The 17,143-nt window shown below is 33.9% G+C and overlaps 1 protein-coding gene across 3 annotated transcripts in view; it reads right to left on the reverse strand.

Annotated features, from left to right (window-relative positions):
- Nucleotides 1-6,622: 6,622 nt before the first annotated feature.
- IARS2_1 (Isoleucine--tRNA ligase, mitochondrial) overlaps nucleotides 6,623-17,143 on the reverse strand; it is a gene marked incomplete at both ends in the record, with an annotated part of 28,312 nt that continues 17,791 nt past the window's right edge. The window contains 2 exons of one of the 3 annotated variants that reach the window (XM_051214576.1): nucleotides 6,623-14,304; nucleotides 14,690-15,149. In XM_051214576.1, the coding sequence (XP_051067762.1) occupies nucleotides 14,017-14,304; nucleotides 14,690-15,040 (639 nt within the window). The remainder of the gene's footprint in view (nucleotides 14,305-14,689; nucleotides 15,150-17,143) is intronic. The other 2 variants (XM_051214577.1, XM_035732257.1) reach the window with 2 other exon arrangements.

The raw sequence follows: 17,143 nt of genomic DNA on the forward strand, positions 1-17,143 counted from the left end.
TACTCGAAAATATCAAATCAAACCTTGGTAATGATACCTATAACTTATTATCATGTTTAAAGCTGCTGACTTGCACTTAAAAGTGGAAGTATAATAATAATAATTATAATTATTATTATTATTATTATTATTATTATTATTATTATAGATTCATATGGTTTAAGTTATATGCTTCTTTTTTTTAAACTGCTTTCACTACCAGTCATGTATTAAATGTTATAACTTTTCATATTTAACAGGCAAAATATGGCATTAAGACGTTTTTCTTAAAAAAAAAAAACTATATCTGCTTAATTAAGAAAAAAAGGTGAAACGATATAATAAAAGAAGGAATAGCTGTAATTTTGTAAACAAAAATTGATCTTCATTGCGTGTTGGTTAAAATACTTAAAATTTTGAAAATTAATTCATCATCTCTAGTCCAACTCTGTGTACTTGGATTTAAGCAATTAGCTAGTGTTATTAGGTATCATAGAAAAAGATTTGTTTAAAAATACAATACATAAAGCATCACATATGGTTATTAGATTAGCATTTATAGGTTTTGAGATGGTGGAGAAGATTTGTAGCTCAGGTTGATGATTTTCATGGAGTTCTCTGGGCTGGATGGTGTTTGGTTGTGGAGCTTTCATCATTCTTGTGAACGACATCACCATCACCTGAAGTTTATGCTGCTGATGTCGTCCAGAAGAATGATGAAAGCTCCACGACCAAATGATCCAGCACAGAGAACAAAACTCCGTCAAAATTTATAAGTTTATTTTACAGCAACGACTACATAGAAATTTTCATAATTATTTATATTGTAGTTTGAAAATTTTCTCAATACGGTCTGTCTAGTTAGTAATAACAATCAAGTAAAGATGAGCAAATCGACTACTATAATTAAATGAATAAGTAAAATATATGATGGCAAATGTAAAAGTAGGAATCGACTGGTTAACAGCTGAATTATGAAATACGGAAAATTGTTTACGGTTGTTTCCCTTTTATCGATTTCCAGTTTGCAATCATCCATTTTTTCCTATCTTCAGGTAATACTTTTATCAACATATCTCATAGCGTTAGTATGTCGCTGCTGCTACATATGTCATACTTAAAGTTGCATACTGATTAAACATGTATAAAATAATCATAGGACAAAGTATCAATTTTTTAAAAGAATTCAGGGGTACTTTCAAATTCTGATTTCATTCTTTTCAAGCCACATTCGTAATTACAGAGAAAATAACTGTCAGTTTTGCATAGTTTCTCTGGTGAATATTTTCAGTTTATTGATTTTGACCTTGCGTTTTAACTGATAAGACCGTGAGTTAATAATGTGAATAAATAACAATTCATTCCCACTGTATTTCTACGATACCACCCGATGTGTTAAATTTCCTTCAATGTTATTAATATTATTATAACTTTGTGTTACTTCCTGTAAGTGATTAATTATTTATCTCTGTTGCTTTCCATTTTATCGTAGAGTACATTTCCAGGTCTTCTCCCTTTGATTCGACATTATGTTCAAGAAACTGGTGGACATCTTGAAACTATTGATCTTATTAATAGTTATTTGGATTTAATACAAAAAAGAGCTTCAGGTTAGTTAGTACTTTGTTATTATATAAATTATAAGAATTTCATTTATCACATTTGTTGAAACTGAAATGAATCATTGAAAACAATGGTTTTAAATACTGAATTTCATTGATTTACTGAAGGTTTAATGATTTAATCACTAAGCTGTATACATGTGATTTGGGAAATGAAAATTGTTTGAACTACTTAGCTTATGGTCCACCAGGGTGCTTGGTACCTGTGTGGTTGCGCCACAGGATTGAGCTGTACTATTCAGATTGTAGCGTTAAAGCCTACACGGTGTCTGGTTCCCCTGCTAAACGAGGTTGAGCTGTACTGTTTGGGTTTTCACGTGAAAGTACGGATGGTGTCTGATTCTCCTGAAAACCAATGTAAAACTACCCTGGCCCACAAGGGTATATTCTATAACTGTGAATTTGCCTGCTTCGGTCTGGGCAACCCGGGCAGTAATCCAGCCCTCACACAAATCGAATGATTTATGTGGCGCATATGTATTTGGTGCCTCCTTGTACCAATGTTTCTGTGTTTAAATAAATAAATGATTATCAAACGCTTCGTTAATCGGATTGTGTATAGACTAATCGAAATATTTTATTACTTCCTTATCACTATATGAAGGACGGTAAAGTGTATCGCTTAAATAACAACTAATTTGGAGGTAAATGAAAGAGATTAGTTGGTAATCAATCATATTTAGCTCAACTCAATTCAACTTATCGTTGACACTTTCGAACATTTATTTCAAGATAAGATACCAATCAACACTTGGTGATTATTTAATGGAAAGTTTGTAGAAATGTATTCAATATGAGAAGTCTTCACCAAAGAGAGTTTCAAACTGCAAATATCATACTAACTTCGAAAATTCGATAATGTATGGGATTAAAAATCATGACAACACAATTCTACGGTGTTTTGTTTTTGTCAGTGATCATCTTTATTCATATTACTGCACTATGTAGTCTAATTTGGATGATATATATTTTAGAAAATCAAATATTAAAACTTCTGTTTTTATCGATTGTGGTGTTTAAGATGGCATCAGTTTCCAGATTGAATTTATTTGTAGGAATGATGATTGCATATGAATAAAAAACTGTTATTTAAGAAATCATACACAAAGTAGGACAAGGTACTCATCACCTTTACAATCACTTTGAACCCGAAACCATGTCTCTGATAAGTCTTGTTAATTTGAACGCTTTATTCGGTTCTTAAGCTATTCTGGTAGACCGCAAGCTAGAACTACGCAGCGACCTGAACTCGAGAGGAAAGGCGCAAAATAAGCGAAAAGCACTTTACTCCAAAGGTTTATTTTTGTACTGAAAAACACAGGTATTTATAGGTGTTAACATTTGTTAAATCAACATCATATTTTGGCCAATCCGCTAAAAGACATATTATGCTACTGACCAATAGTAGCACGCTACGTTGATATTCTAGAAAGCTCCATCATGCTCTGATTGGCTAGGACTCTTCGGCTCCGTTGCAGTTCTCGGAAAGCCGACTTAACATCTCCACAATATAATGCTAAGATTCATAATTAAGTACGCAAAAATAATTTGGTGTATACATTTATAGTGTAAGTTTTATTCTGTAAAGCTTTGAGAAAAAAGTTAAGATAATCTTGTCGAATAAAATACTCAAGATAAATGTTTTTTTAAAATATTTTCTTAAGTCTATGATCTTGTTTAGTTTCTTTTTTGAAACTTATCAGATGACCAGTTGTTTTCTTCATTACCATTTTTACACCATAATCAAATCAGACAATCTAGACAATTTTTAATCTCTCTTTGTGTGTGTGTGTATATATATATATGTCTTTTTAAAAATATTGCATTATACATCCAAACACACTTTCTTAATGTAAGCGATTCAATCTTTAAAATTAGAAAATTGTTTACATGATTAATCTGTCTTCTTGTGTGTATCTATGTGTATGTTTTACAATCTGAGTTCTGAGTTACACATTAGTACTTGAGTTTCGAATCAAGAATCATTCTGTGTTGTTTATATTGATATCAAGCTTATGTAAAATATATTTTGATCAATAAACGGATAACATGTATAGCTTTAGTTAATTATTAGGAAAATGTGTATAACTTCTTTTTAAAAAGTCCATTTCATAATTTATTATCTTCTGATTGTCAGTTATTTCATTTATGAGTATGTTTTCCTTAATCAAATTTCTAATTGATGTCAGTATAGTTGACCGGTTGGAGATTATGTTGTTGTTTGTATCTTATGGAAAATAGTAGTGAAAACGTACATCAAATAACAATATTGATATAGTTTTTTTTATACTTCGTTTAGTATTATATGGTACAATCAGTGAAAGTTTAAATTTTTACTACTATACTATTGTTATTATTGCTTATACTACTTTAGTATAAATGTTAAAGCATATATCAAACGACTCTCACTTTTTAGGTTTTACTCAAACTATTTCTTGAATCATTTTCTAACAAATAAACCTGACCACTTCGTGTTGAAGGTATCTGGTGGCACTATGTGTTCAGTAATCGTTGTCTACGGATTATTACTGACATTCAGGGCAACAGGAAGTAATTAGCGCTAAAATTTGTCCATGTGTTCGGGCGCACCGGTGGTAATTCAATCAGTGTTACTACCTTGAAAAATTGACTTCACTGGATTGAACATGTGTTACGGAAGTCATCTTATCAACGTTCAAACTTTTCATTTTTAACCAACCATGGGATAGAGTGCAAAAAAGGAGAGGTGGTCATTTCAAGATATGGTGATGTTATGTGAAAGTAAGCTGTACCAAACTACCGTCTGTTGGGCTATGATGACTCGCTGGTTAGTGACTTACAGAGGGTGCAACTCAATGACTTGAGACATTTGTGATAATATGTCGTTTTCTGTATGCACTAATATTCATGAAAAGTAAATCTTTGATGTTAGTCTTCCTAAATAATTTTATTTGTCATTCATCCGTTAACATGTCGATGAATATTTTATTGTTTGATTTCTTTTCTTTATTTTCCTATTAAGGTGAGTTGATGACTACTGCCAAATGGATGAGAAGTCGTATCATGAAACATCCTGATTACAAAAATGATTCGTGTATATCTTCTCAAATAAATTCTGACATTATAAAAGAATGTTGGGATATTACTAAAGGTATTATCCGACCTCCTGAACTCCTACCTCATGATTCAGTTACGGTTAACTGTTCTTCTCTACCTTGTAAATTAATGAAAAATTTCAGTGAATGTAATGAATCAATAAAGTGTACTGTTGTTGATCATAACAATGATCATTAACAAACATTGTATTTTTACTACTGCCACTGTGATTACAATGAACAATAATTATTCTGTACAGTTTATTTAATTAAATTGTACCGCTCTTATTTTGTCTTGTAGTTAAGTATTTAGAGAACTAAAGAAAGAAATAATAAACAGATAATTTAATCTTATATATATATATATATATATATCATTTGCTACATCATGTAATAATTAACTGATAGTTTTTGAACTCTCAATATTATTATTACGATTATTATTATTATTATTATCGCATATCTTTATTCAACAACTTTTGTTATTGATTTATTTTAATGACAATAAACACTAAGTTTTATAATTTACATGGTTCTTATTAATTTTCATACAACCGGTTTCTTTCATGAATTTGAACTAAATAACAATGATAATACTTGTAGAATATAATAAATTTGTTGTGTTTTGTTGCTATCTCTTCAGCTACATACAAGCTGATAAGTTTAATTAATTTCACCTATTGACCTAATGCTACATTTGTAAGAAATGAATTGGTAACCAATAAAAAATAAATTGTTTGGAATGTATAAGACGTTAAGAATTAAAATTTTCACAGGGTTTTTGTAATTGTTTGGTGTTATAGTGTTAGGATATTCGATATAAATTTAATATGTAATATGGTAAAACATCTAAAAGGTTTAGAAAAAAAAGGCGTGTCAGTTAATCTCACTAGATTAAGATGACGATTAATTAAAAAAAGACCAAAATGTTTAGTGCACTTTGTTACAAAAGCAATCGTGTGTTAACTACTATTTCTAATTACAAAAAGAACTACCACTCAAGGCCAAGGTCAGAATTTACAATACTGATGCCAAAACTATATGACCACAACTATCATCTAAAAGGTACAGGTATTTATGAACGGTTATTTACTTAAGACACTCCAGATCCACTGGCCAGACAACATTGGGAATAATCTAATCTGTTAGAGGGAAAAATAATTATCAATTGAGGAAGAAATTAGGAAAAAATGCTGAAGGTGGATAGAATAACTTTTATGGGAACCAGTAAAATGCATCTAAAATCAAGGTCTAGCTTGAAATATAAAATAATAATAATAAGAGGGGACTAAAAGATACATGGAGTTCGGATATCAGGCTTAAGTGAATAAGTAGAAAAGGGCTCTCAGAAATAGCATGCTTTCTACGCTGTAGATAAGCACTCAATCATCACTATTACCACACTTGCAGATTAATTCTCAATTTAATAAAGAAGTCTGATAGAGTAGTTTTTAATGTGCCTGCCTTATGATTCTAGGATTCCCATTTCAATACCGTGTAGGTCTTGGAAATGTATTATTTGTACCAAGCAAACTATTGAATTAAAAAAAAAACAGTTGATAAGTTGGATGGTATGTTAAATGGACATGTGGGGAATCTACAAGGGGAATATGCTTTTATTTAACTAAAAGAAAGTCGTATGTCCTTTATCTCACCATTCGGTAAACAAGGCTAGATACAGTTTGTTTCTGTATCTTTCGTACAAATAGTCTTATTCAACAATGTTACATATAGAAACCTAAGAAATATATATATATCACACATTACAGTACCATTTAAAAAAGACAGTGTTCGTATACAAGAACGTTTGTCATTAAATGAAACTTAACACATAAAGAGCGACTGAACATCTTGTGGGCAAAATTTATCAGACTGAAACATATTTTATCTCACAGGCGGAAATAATTCTGTTAATGTTATACGCTTAAAATGTTAACCTGTACTGTTTTCAGCTTGAATGTTTATTGGTTCCGTCTGAAGATTATGACCAGTTTGATTATTGTCAATAATAACTAGAGAAGTCGGGAATTCAAACTATAATTCTAACTCTTCAAAATCTTTAGATCAATGTTATGCGATGAAATTTGGCGACTTTATTATTAAGTAGCGTCTGGGGAGGACGTTTAAGTGTCGTACGTCAAGAAATGACAGGTGAAATCCCTCTAGCTTCTTCGAACATCAGACTAAGTTTGATTTCAAATTAGACTTTCTAAGAAATTACTGTAAAGTGCCATGTGGCTCTAAAATATTTTAAACCATTTCACTTGTGGTTGCTGTTATACATATTTCTAAATAATCTGACAGGCCATGACTTACATTTCACACGCAATGGTAATGATTTAAAATAACTCAAACAATTTAGTAAGTAATATGTCGTAACAAAAGAAATGCGATCTCCTCACTTCCAATTTCAAGTTTTCACAAAGTACATCATTTACAGAATCTGAGTGAGGATCGTATAAAAAATCTCTCTCAAAGTGAGTTCGTTTTAACCCCTTTGCATAAAATATAGTTTTTTCAAAACACCACCATTTGTATGTAGCCAAAATCTAAGTACATGGGTCATGAAAATGCAAATGAAAGTCTGGCCTACTTAAATGCATAATATATTTGGTTGGGGAAAATTCCTAAAAAGAGATTTATACAGACAAACTTTCTGAATTAGTTTCATTTTTCTTTGCTGAAATAACTTGATGTTTCTATTTATTTAATGAATAATATTCTAAATAGAAATAAAAGTTTAACTAATTCCTTAAACTATTTAGGCTGACATTTTATCTAGTAGGGTGTTGCTTACATAATAATCCATCTGGGTATATTTTTGGCGTACAATACCACACTTGTCTATAATATCACGAGTTCCGAGTTGCTTGTAAATGTTCTGTGGTCAGAAAGAGGGAGTTGCCTTAAACACACAACTATTATTAAGAAAATATTTGAAGAATACTTACAAACATAATTGTACGATATGATTTCTACTTTTATACAGTCTATAGACAAATACTTTTTGAAATGGTTGTTATAAAGTGGTCAACAGCTAGTAGATGTGTCTAAAATAAAAAAAACAGCGAACAAAAATAGAAAGAACAGGACTCCGAATAAGAAAGATAGAAAATGTTAAAATCAAACGAAAGCTCAGTGAATGCACAGAAATTGGAAGTGTTCAAAAGAAAAGACCCAGTTGATCTGAAAAAAATGTTATGAATTAGGGATACACATCTCGAAACAATCTAATCCAAGCATTCTATATGTAAATTAATAAAACTCAATTAAATAAAATTCCAAATTCATATAAATTGATATTTATAAATAAACGAGAGAAAAACATCGATATGATGAAGGCAAGGACAGGAAATTTTCGCAATATGCCAGATCAAAAACTCCAACAAAGTTTCCTAAATCAAACTCAAGATTATGAAAACTTATTTTTATACGCAAAAATGAAAGTTTGAAATGCAGAATAACCAATCGGTCTCAATGTTAATTCTCTACGCCGTTTCAATTCAATGTTTTGTTAACGATGAACATAGTTTTCTACTTCTTAAGTTTGCATATCATCTCATTATTCGATCAAAATCCATAAAAAGGACTAGCTGCTTTAAATTTTAAGAAGTTGCATTACAATAATCAAAGTTAGAAGTTTAACAAGATGCACCAAGGAAGAAAAGTTATGAGCTATTTCCTCATAATGATTTAAAACGACGCCAGCTACTGAATAATAATAAGTAGTATAACGAAATAAACAAAAGGTGATGAAATGGGGAAAAACTGAAGATCAGTCTCGTCGAGAACTAACAGTCATTGTTATGTAGCGTGAAGCAATGAATAAATAAATAAGTTATTCCTTCTATTGTAGATAATTTGGCTGCCAATATAACATTCACTACCAATCTCTCTCTATATTTACATGCACAATAGGAACAGCAAAACAACGATAATAAACCCAGTGGGTCTAGAATATTATATACAGAAGAACAATAAGTGAATAGTAACCGCTAGGATTTATTTATGGATTATAATAATATATATTCTTATTGTATATTCCATTTATTATAAGCTTAAATCTTACCAAATGAATTCCACCTGTGACTCTCCTAGAGTGACTGTCAGTCTCAAGCACGGGTAAACGAGGAGGGTTGGACATGTGGTCGACAACCCCATCCCGCAGGAAAATACATCGCTAAAGAAACATTAACCAGAATAAACAAATCAAACAATTTACACTGTGCCCTCCGAGTACAAGGAAGAATTATGACGCTTCACGATGAAAGCCGAGATCCTAAGGAAGTCACGAGATCGATACTTCTAACAACCACAGCAACCATTATTATAGGTGCACGGAATGTTCGAACAATTTGAGAGATCGGGAGCACCAGTCAAACAGCAACCGAAATGAGGAGATGCAACTTGGCGATTCTCCCAATATGTAGAAACTATTGGATCCAAATTGAACAGAAAAGAGTAAATTCGGGAGAGATGCTATTGTATTCTGGTCACAAACAAGTAAATGCTCCACACACACACACACACACACACACACACAAACACACAGGGAGTTGATCTGATGCCGTCCAAACAAACACGCAAAGCGCTTATAGAATGGGAATCTCATGAACCCAGGATCATCAAAGTATCATTCGAAACAAAGAACGAGGGAATTACAATGAGTGTTATCCAATGTTATACAACCAACAATCGATCATAGTGAAGTGCTCAGGCAAGGACCTAACCATAATGATGGAAGACCCAAACGCCAAAGTCGGAATGAACAATAGCGGTTATTAAGATATCATGTGACGACATGGACTAACTGGGCAAAACGAACGAGAATGGTGAGAGATTTGCAAATCTATGTGCATTCAACAAATTGGTTATAGACAGAACAATATTTCAACACAAACGAATACACAAAGCTACACGGGTCTCACCGGATCACACCACACAGGATCACATCGATCATATTTGCGTCACCAAAAAATTCAGAAGGTCAATGGAAGATGTGAGAACCAGGAGAGGAGATGACATAGCTTCAGATCACCACCTGATGGTTGCCAAGATGAAGCTAAAGCTAAATAAGCAATGGACAACTGAACAAACTGCATCATCATGCGAAATTCATACGACGGACTACACTGAGAAGTCGTGCATCGAGGACAGATGCATTCCAAATAGGGACCGAAGTCAGACAACACTCCCTACTCTTCCCTCTTTCTCTTTCTCCTGGTGGTTGACTGGATTATGAAGACCTCGACATCTCAGGGAAGCACAGAATACAATAGACAACTCGGAATCCACTAGAAGATTCGGACTTCACAGATCACCTGGCCCTTCTATCCCATACACAACAACAAATCACAGTCAGTGTAGCAGCAGCCTCTGCATCACTAGGCCTCAACATACACAAGGGTAAAAGCAAGATCCTCAAATTTAACACAAAGAACATCAATCTAATCACATTTGATGGAGAAGCTCTGGAAGAGGTGGAATCTTCCACGTATCTGAGCAGCAGCATCGATGAAAAAGGAGGATCAGATGCTGGTGTAAATTTATGGGTTGGCAAAGAAGGGCAGCATTCCTACAATCGAAGAACACATGGAAGACAAAACAACGGTCAAGACTTTGGAAGTGGGTCGGACATACATTAAGGAGATAATCAAACTGCATCACGAAGCAAGAGCTAACCTGGAATCCTTAAGGGAAGCGAAAAAGAGGAAGGCTGAAGAACACACTACGTCGGGATATGGAAGCGAACATCCAAAGGATGAGTAGCAACTGGAGAGGTTTGCGCGGGAGAGAGTTCGATGAAGAATGTTTGTGGGCGGCCTTCGCTCCTTCACGAGGGATAGCGGATGTAACTCAACTAACTGACTACTATTATACGATTCACCATTCTTAAGTTATTCTCAATCTATTAGTAACAGTATCTCACAATCACAGCCACTTTCCGGCCTGATCTTGCATAATTGTTATCTTCTATTTTATGATGTTGTTGGTCTGGTTTATTTGTATATAAACCCAGTATATCTCAAATACATGATTCATACAGCGGAGGCTAATATCGGTGTTCTGGACTGAACCGGCTGGGTTAGGCGAGAAGCTACTATCTTGGTGGATCAAGAAGAAATCAGAGTTGACTCTGAACTGCTGGTAATGGGTTATGTGTCATTGATCTGGTCAGTAAGTCGGTGTTCTAATTGGCGATCGTATCACGTGATAATTAACAACCTATAAGAACATAACGTTGATGTTATGCGCATGCTCGCGAAACAAAGGGTCTTAGGTTCGATTTCCGGATGCAGGGTCGTGAATGTGCACTAGCGAGACGTTCCATACTGGGATCAAACGGTCGTCCGGTGCTTCCAGGTTTTTAATGCTGATCTAAGATCAGTTTGTGATTTAAACTATGAAATTCTATATTTATCCAATTACATAAATTTTGAGAGTATTTTGGGACAGATTATGGCACATTGCTACGTAGCTGTGCAATATTAAGTAATCAAATCATTTTTTATGACATCTGACGTTAAGGGCAATATTTGAAAGCTACCGTTAGATAGAATGCACAAAGTCAGTTGATCGCGTAAAGAAAAGAACTAGGTTAACTCATAGTGCAATAAGAAGTGCTCAATAAATGTTTAAAAATCGTTTATTTGAAGAACTAAATGCAGCTAACCAACTACGGCATTGATTTCTCTACTAAATTTCATCAAGGTTGTTTGTTTTCGTTCACCAAGTGTAACAAATGTAAGAACTATCCAAACTTATGAGTAAAATAACATTTTTATGGCTTTAATCCATTAAACATTTGCGTTGAAGTTGACATTTTGACATTCAAATTGACTGTTCGTTAATGTCATTATCATATTCTTCTTCCGATTTGACACAATGACCTTAATTTCGGAGATTAATACTGTTTGACCGCTTGCCTCAATCATTTAGTTTCTATCTAGCATTATCCAATAACCAACCGCTTTAGAAAAGACATACACACATTTAATTAGATAAACATATGGAAATATAATTTGGTTATTCTCACTTTACTACGTCATTTACACAAGATTCCCTCCTATTAATAAAAATATTTTAATTTTGTCTGTTGGATAACCTCAACTACATAGAATTACAATATTTATAATAAAAACGTCATAGAAATCATCCCACATAAGTAAAATATAACAAATAAATTAAAAATAATTTAGTTACAACAATTGATATTACTTGCTTCATGAGAACCCTATTTTTGAAATAATCATCATATTTAACAGTACAACTGTACTCTGGAGATAAAGAATATAGTCCTAAATTAGTTTTAGATGATTGTTAAATGTTTTTTTTTCAATACAATGAAATCTGCTAACTCATTCTGTACACAACGTCTGAATTCTCAATTAAGTATAATTGCTTGTAAGTACGGCCTATTCAACTTGATGGTAACTTGAACCGACACACCTTTTTGCCAATTTGTATAGTCAGTGACTACAGCATCAAGGATTTATATTCTACAGATAGATTCACTTGTTGACTTAGAATACGACGATGATATGGTTCTATTTGGTGAAGACCTTGACATAATGCAGTAATCCTATCGCCTTGACCAACAATTTATGTTCAGGATCTCCTTCTCTACATCGATATTCGTAAGTCCCTAGTATTCAACCACAAATGCACTCGAAGCATTGCTTGTGCATGTTGAGACCACTGAGCGCCCTGTGCTGAGGTTAGCCATAGGGTACCAGATAGGCATGTGAAATCGAGTGGTGATGCAGTGAGTTGCCGTCGAATAAAGCGACTGGAATGTATGTTACGTATGTCTAACCTCGGCCTACCTCGATGTGCAATGACAGATGGTGTAAGAGTAAGTTGTATGAAAGTTAGAAGTACTCAAATAAAGAAACAGAATCAGTTGCACTAAGCTATGTTGGTATATTCAAAATATTTGCTTGCGGTTCACATGATTATCGTAACTAATGGTTGGAGACGATGGGAGACATGCTTCAAAATCGTTCGTAATAGTGCAGCTGCACTCACGCATCATCCTTTAGATCCCAAGTTCCAAAATTATCTTACACTTTTTCTTCATTCCACGAAAGCGTTATTTCTCGTCGAGTTATATCGTCTATATCACAAAAATAGCTGTGAGCCGCTTCCGGTTAAACTGTAAAAAATATATTTTACGTATAGTCGACCTTAAGACCAGACAAGGAAGCCGTACTGCTGACTGCAGAAGGCTGTGACAACAGTAAGGAGTTTCCCTCAAACAACGAGCATCTGCGGAGATGCTGTTTTCTCACAACGGAAGAAAGCGGTTAGAAAAGGTTGACCTTAAAAATGTGACACTTCACCTTATTCTACGGATTTCCGTCTCCAGGCGAAAGGTCTTTTGAAGTGCGGAGCTAACACATCAAAAACTTCCCATAAAAAGGCCGTGATCGACCGACCTCAAATAATTGTTGCTTGGACTATTTAGTCACGCTCCCAGGTCGCTAAGACCACTAATTTAACTTCTTTTTTAGGTTCCTGAAGAAATATCCTTCCATGGTGTGGGAAACAGGGAAGTGACATTCACCCTCATAGCTCTATCATCGACCGAGCTCATTTTGTTGGAGATCGAACGCTTTTCTAACCTATAGACTGATATCCTAAAGATATTCATGTGGAAGAAAGAAGTGTTACTGAGATATCTTTTGTAAATAAAAATGCCAAACACAGTTTTTCGCTGGTACTATCATCAGATATAACACTTAATAATAAGAGGTTTATTCTTGTGGATATGCATGCTTTTTAGTCAATTATCGAATTCACTTTTTTTATTTTTCTCTGCCAGTGAATAAATAGTGTGTTTTGTTGGAAATATATACGCTAATTAAATTAACTGACAAACAGGTTGAAAAATAATTTGAGTTATTCCCGGGTGAAACTATCGTCAATTGAAATTATGACAAACAATGCTATTCATAATATCCACTGACGTATAATATCATACACTCAACAGTTTATCACAAAGGCGTGGAAAAAATCTTGTAAGTGTATAGTCAAAAAAAGGATGAAAACATTTAAACGAATGAGATTGTTTAAACATTAAGACTACAAACTGCTTATAATTTCAGTTAGCTGAATCTAGGTTTATAAACTGGGATTCAAAATGTCACATATTCTGATGAATTTAAATATTCAACTATGAACAACGAAGTATTTACATTTAAATGATAAACTAGCCAACGTATCAATTAGTCTGAGTTTTAAATAGAAAACAAGATATTTCAAATGAAACAAAATAAGCAAGACTATTTATCTTATTTTTGTAATACAACTAAAAAAGCAAGTAATTTACAAGGAATTGACTAATGTTTTGCAAATGAAGAACCATCTAATACCTGTATACAACGGGGACATAAGTTATCTTTAAAATTGTTATTCGTGTGCCTATTACAACGCTGACATTTGACTGTCTGATTTCCCAAAGGAAATGTTACTGACACTTGCATATCGTTTAAATTGAAATGATAATATCCTACTGTGTCAGTAACTTTATCTTCGTATGAACCACATGACCACGAAATTGAAGATGCCCGAAGTATATAGCACAAATCTGATGATACAGAAACACATGATTCCAACGGATGAAGAGCCTGAAAAATAGAAAGCGATTATAAGAACTATTAAGAATCGGTTCACCAAGAAAGCATAATCACAACTAACTGAAGCACAACGTACTTCAGTACAAGCCACTCTCTAAGCGTAAGTGGATAAGGTTTTGAACCCTATAGCCGCTGGGTCCCTGGTTCCCTAGAAGTAGGGAATAATGAGAAGTTACTTAGATATTGGTTTAGAAAACCCATATCTATACAATAGTTTATTGATCATTGGATCCCGACTAATTAAGACATTGGTGAAGCATTTGATCTAACATCTGAAGGTTATTTAGACTCAAAAACAATCAAGCCTGATTAACAAGTATTTAATAATTTATTGGAAAGGATATACATAGGTAAATTCATTGACAAAAATACATACTTTTAACATGTGATATACTTCTTGACTTTTTGTTGGTATAGTGATATGTACATTAGCACTTGACAAGGGACTAGTAGAAGGTATATGTTCATCACCTTTTGGCAGTGAATTGGTTAAAGAATGAAACAATGAAGAAGCAGTATTTACGTAATTTGAATAATTTTTAAACTTATCCCACCGGTTCATAGCCGATAAGCATAACGTCCAATCTGAACACGGTCTAGACTTGTCTACAGAACAATAATTATGCAAGGATAAAGATGAATAACGTTCCAGAAGAGTTGTGGACTGATTAAAGTCATTTAATTGAGATGACAAAAGATTCCAAGTTACCGACTCCACTTCTTCCATTAAATAAGGTAAAATTGGTGCTAAAAGAGCTTTTACACATTCAACAGTTAACCAAAACACCGTCTGTGTATTACGTCGCGATGGATCATCTGGACTATTGAAGTATAATCTACAACAAACAAATAACAAGAGAAATGGTAATAATCTATAAAACAAAGAAATAATCACTAAAGCAGAAATAAAGGAAAAGATAATTGACTATTTTTAGTAATAATGGTATGTATGTAAATCGGTTCAAGTTACCATACCCTAAAAACACAAAGATAAAAAAATGGAACGCCAAATTCAAGGATAGTAGAGGTGGCAAACATATCAGTGGTAATAAAAGAGATTAGGCATACAAGATAAATTCGAGGAAACATAAAAAAGTGGAGTAAAGTAATTATGAGGAACTCAGAAGCTTGGTATTTGCACGTCATCTCATTATTCGATCAAAATCCATAAAAAGGACTAGCTGCTTTAAATTTTAAGAAGTTGCATTACAATAATCAAAGTTAGAAGTTTAACAAGATGCACCAAGGAAGAAAAGTTATGAGCTATTTCCTCATAATGATTTAAAACGACGCCAGCTACTGAATAATAATAAGTAGTATAACGAAATAAACAAAAGGTGATGAAATGGGGAAAAACTGAAGATCAGTCTCGTCGAGAACTAACAGTCATTGTTATGTAGCGTGAAGCAATGAATAAATAAATAAGTTATTCCTTCTATTGTAGATAATTTGGCTGCCAATATAACATTCACTACCAATCTCTCTCTATATTTACATGCACAATAGGAACAGCAAAACAACGATAATAAACCCAGTGGGTCTAGAATATTATATACAGAAGAACAATAAGTGAATAGTAACCGCTAGGATTTATTTATGGATTATAATAATATATATTCTTATTGTATATTCCATTTATTATAAGCTTAAATCTTACCAAATGAATTCCACCTGTGACTCTCCTAGAGTGACTGTCAGTCTCAAGCACGGGTAAACGAGGAGGGTTGGACATGTGGTCGACAACCCCATCCCGCAGGAAAATACATCGCTAAAGAAACATTAACCAGAATAAACAAATCAAACAATTTACACTGTGCCCTCCGAGTACAAGGAAGAATTATGACGCTTCACGATGAAAGCCGAGATCCTAAGGAAGTCACGAGATCGATACTTCTAACAACCACAGCAACCATTATTATAGGTGCACGGAATGTTCGAACAATTTGAGAGATCGGGAGCACCAGTCAAACAGCAACCGAAATGAGGAGATGCAACTTGGCGATTCTCCCAATATGTAGAAACTATTGGATCCAAATTGAACAGAAAAGAGTAAATTCGGGAGAGATGCTATTGTATTCTGGTCACAAACAAGTAAATGCTCCACACACACACACACACACACACACACACACACAAACACACAGGGAGTTGATCTGATGCCGTCCAAACAAACACGCAAAGCGCTTATAGAATGGGAATCTCATGAACCCAGGATCATCAAAGTATCATTCGAAACAAAGAACGAGGGAATTACAATGAGTGTTATCCAATGTTATACAACCAACAATCGATCATAGTGAAGTGCTCAGGCAAGGACCTAACCATAATGATGGAAGACCCAAACGCCAAAGTCGGAATGAACAATAGCGGTTATTAAGATATCATGTGACGACATGGACTAACTGGGCAAAACGAACGAGAATGGTGAGAGATTTGCAAATCTATGTGCATTCAACAAATTGGTTATAGACAGAACAATATTTCAACACAAACGAATACACAAAGCTACACGGGTCTCACCGGATCACACCACACAGGATCACATCGATCATATTTGCGTCACCAAAAATTCAGAAGGTCAATGGAAGATGTGAGAACCAGGAGAGGAGATGACATAGCTTCAGATCACCACCTGATGGTTGCCAAGATGAAGCTAAAGCTAAATAAGCAATGGACAACTGAACAAACTGCATCATCATGCGAAATTCATACGACGGACTACACTGAGAAGTCGTGCATCGAGGACAGATGCATTCCAAATAGGGACCGAAGTCAGACAACACTCCCTACTCTTCCCTCTTTCTCTTTCTCCTGGTGGTTGACTGGATTA

This window comes from Schistosoma haematobium, chromosome 2 (assembly GCF_000699445.3).
Source record: "Schistosoma haematobium chromosome 2, whole genome shotgun sequence".
Classification (NCBI taxonomy): Eukaryota; Metazoa; Platyhelminthes; class Trematoda; order Strigeidida; family Schistosomatidae; genus Schistosoma; species Schistosoma haematobium.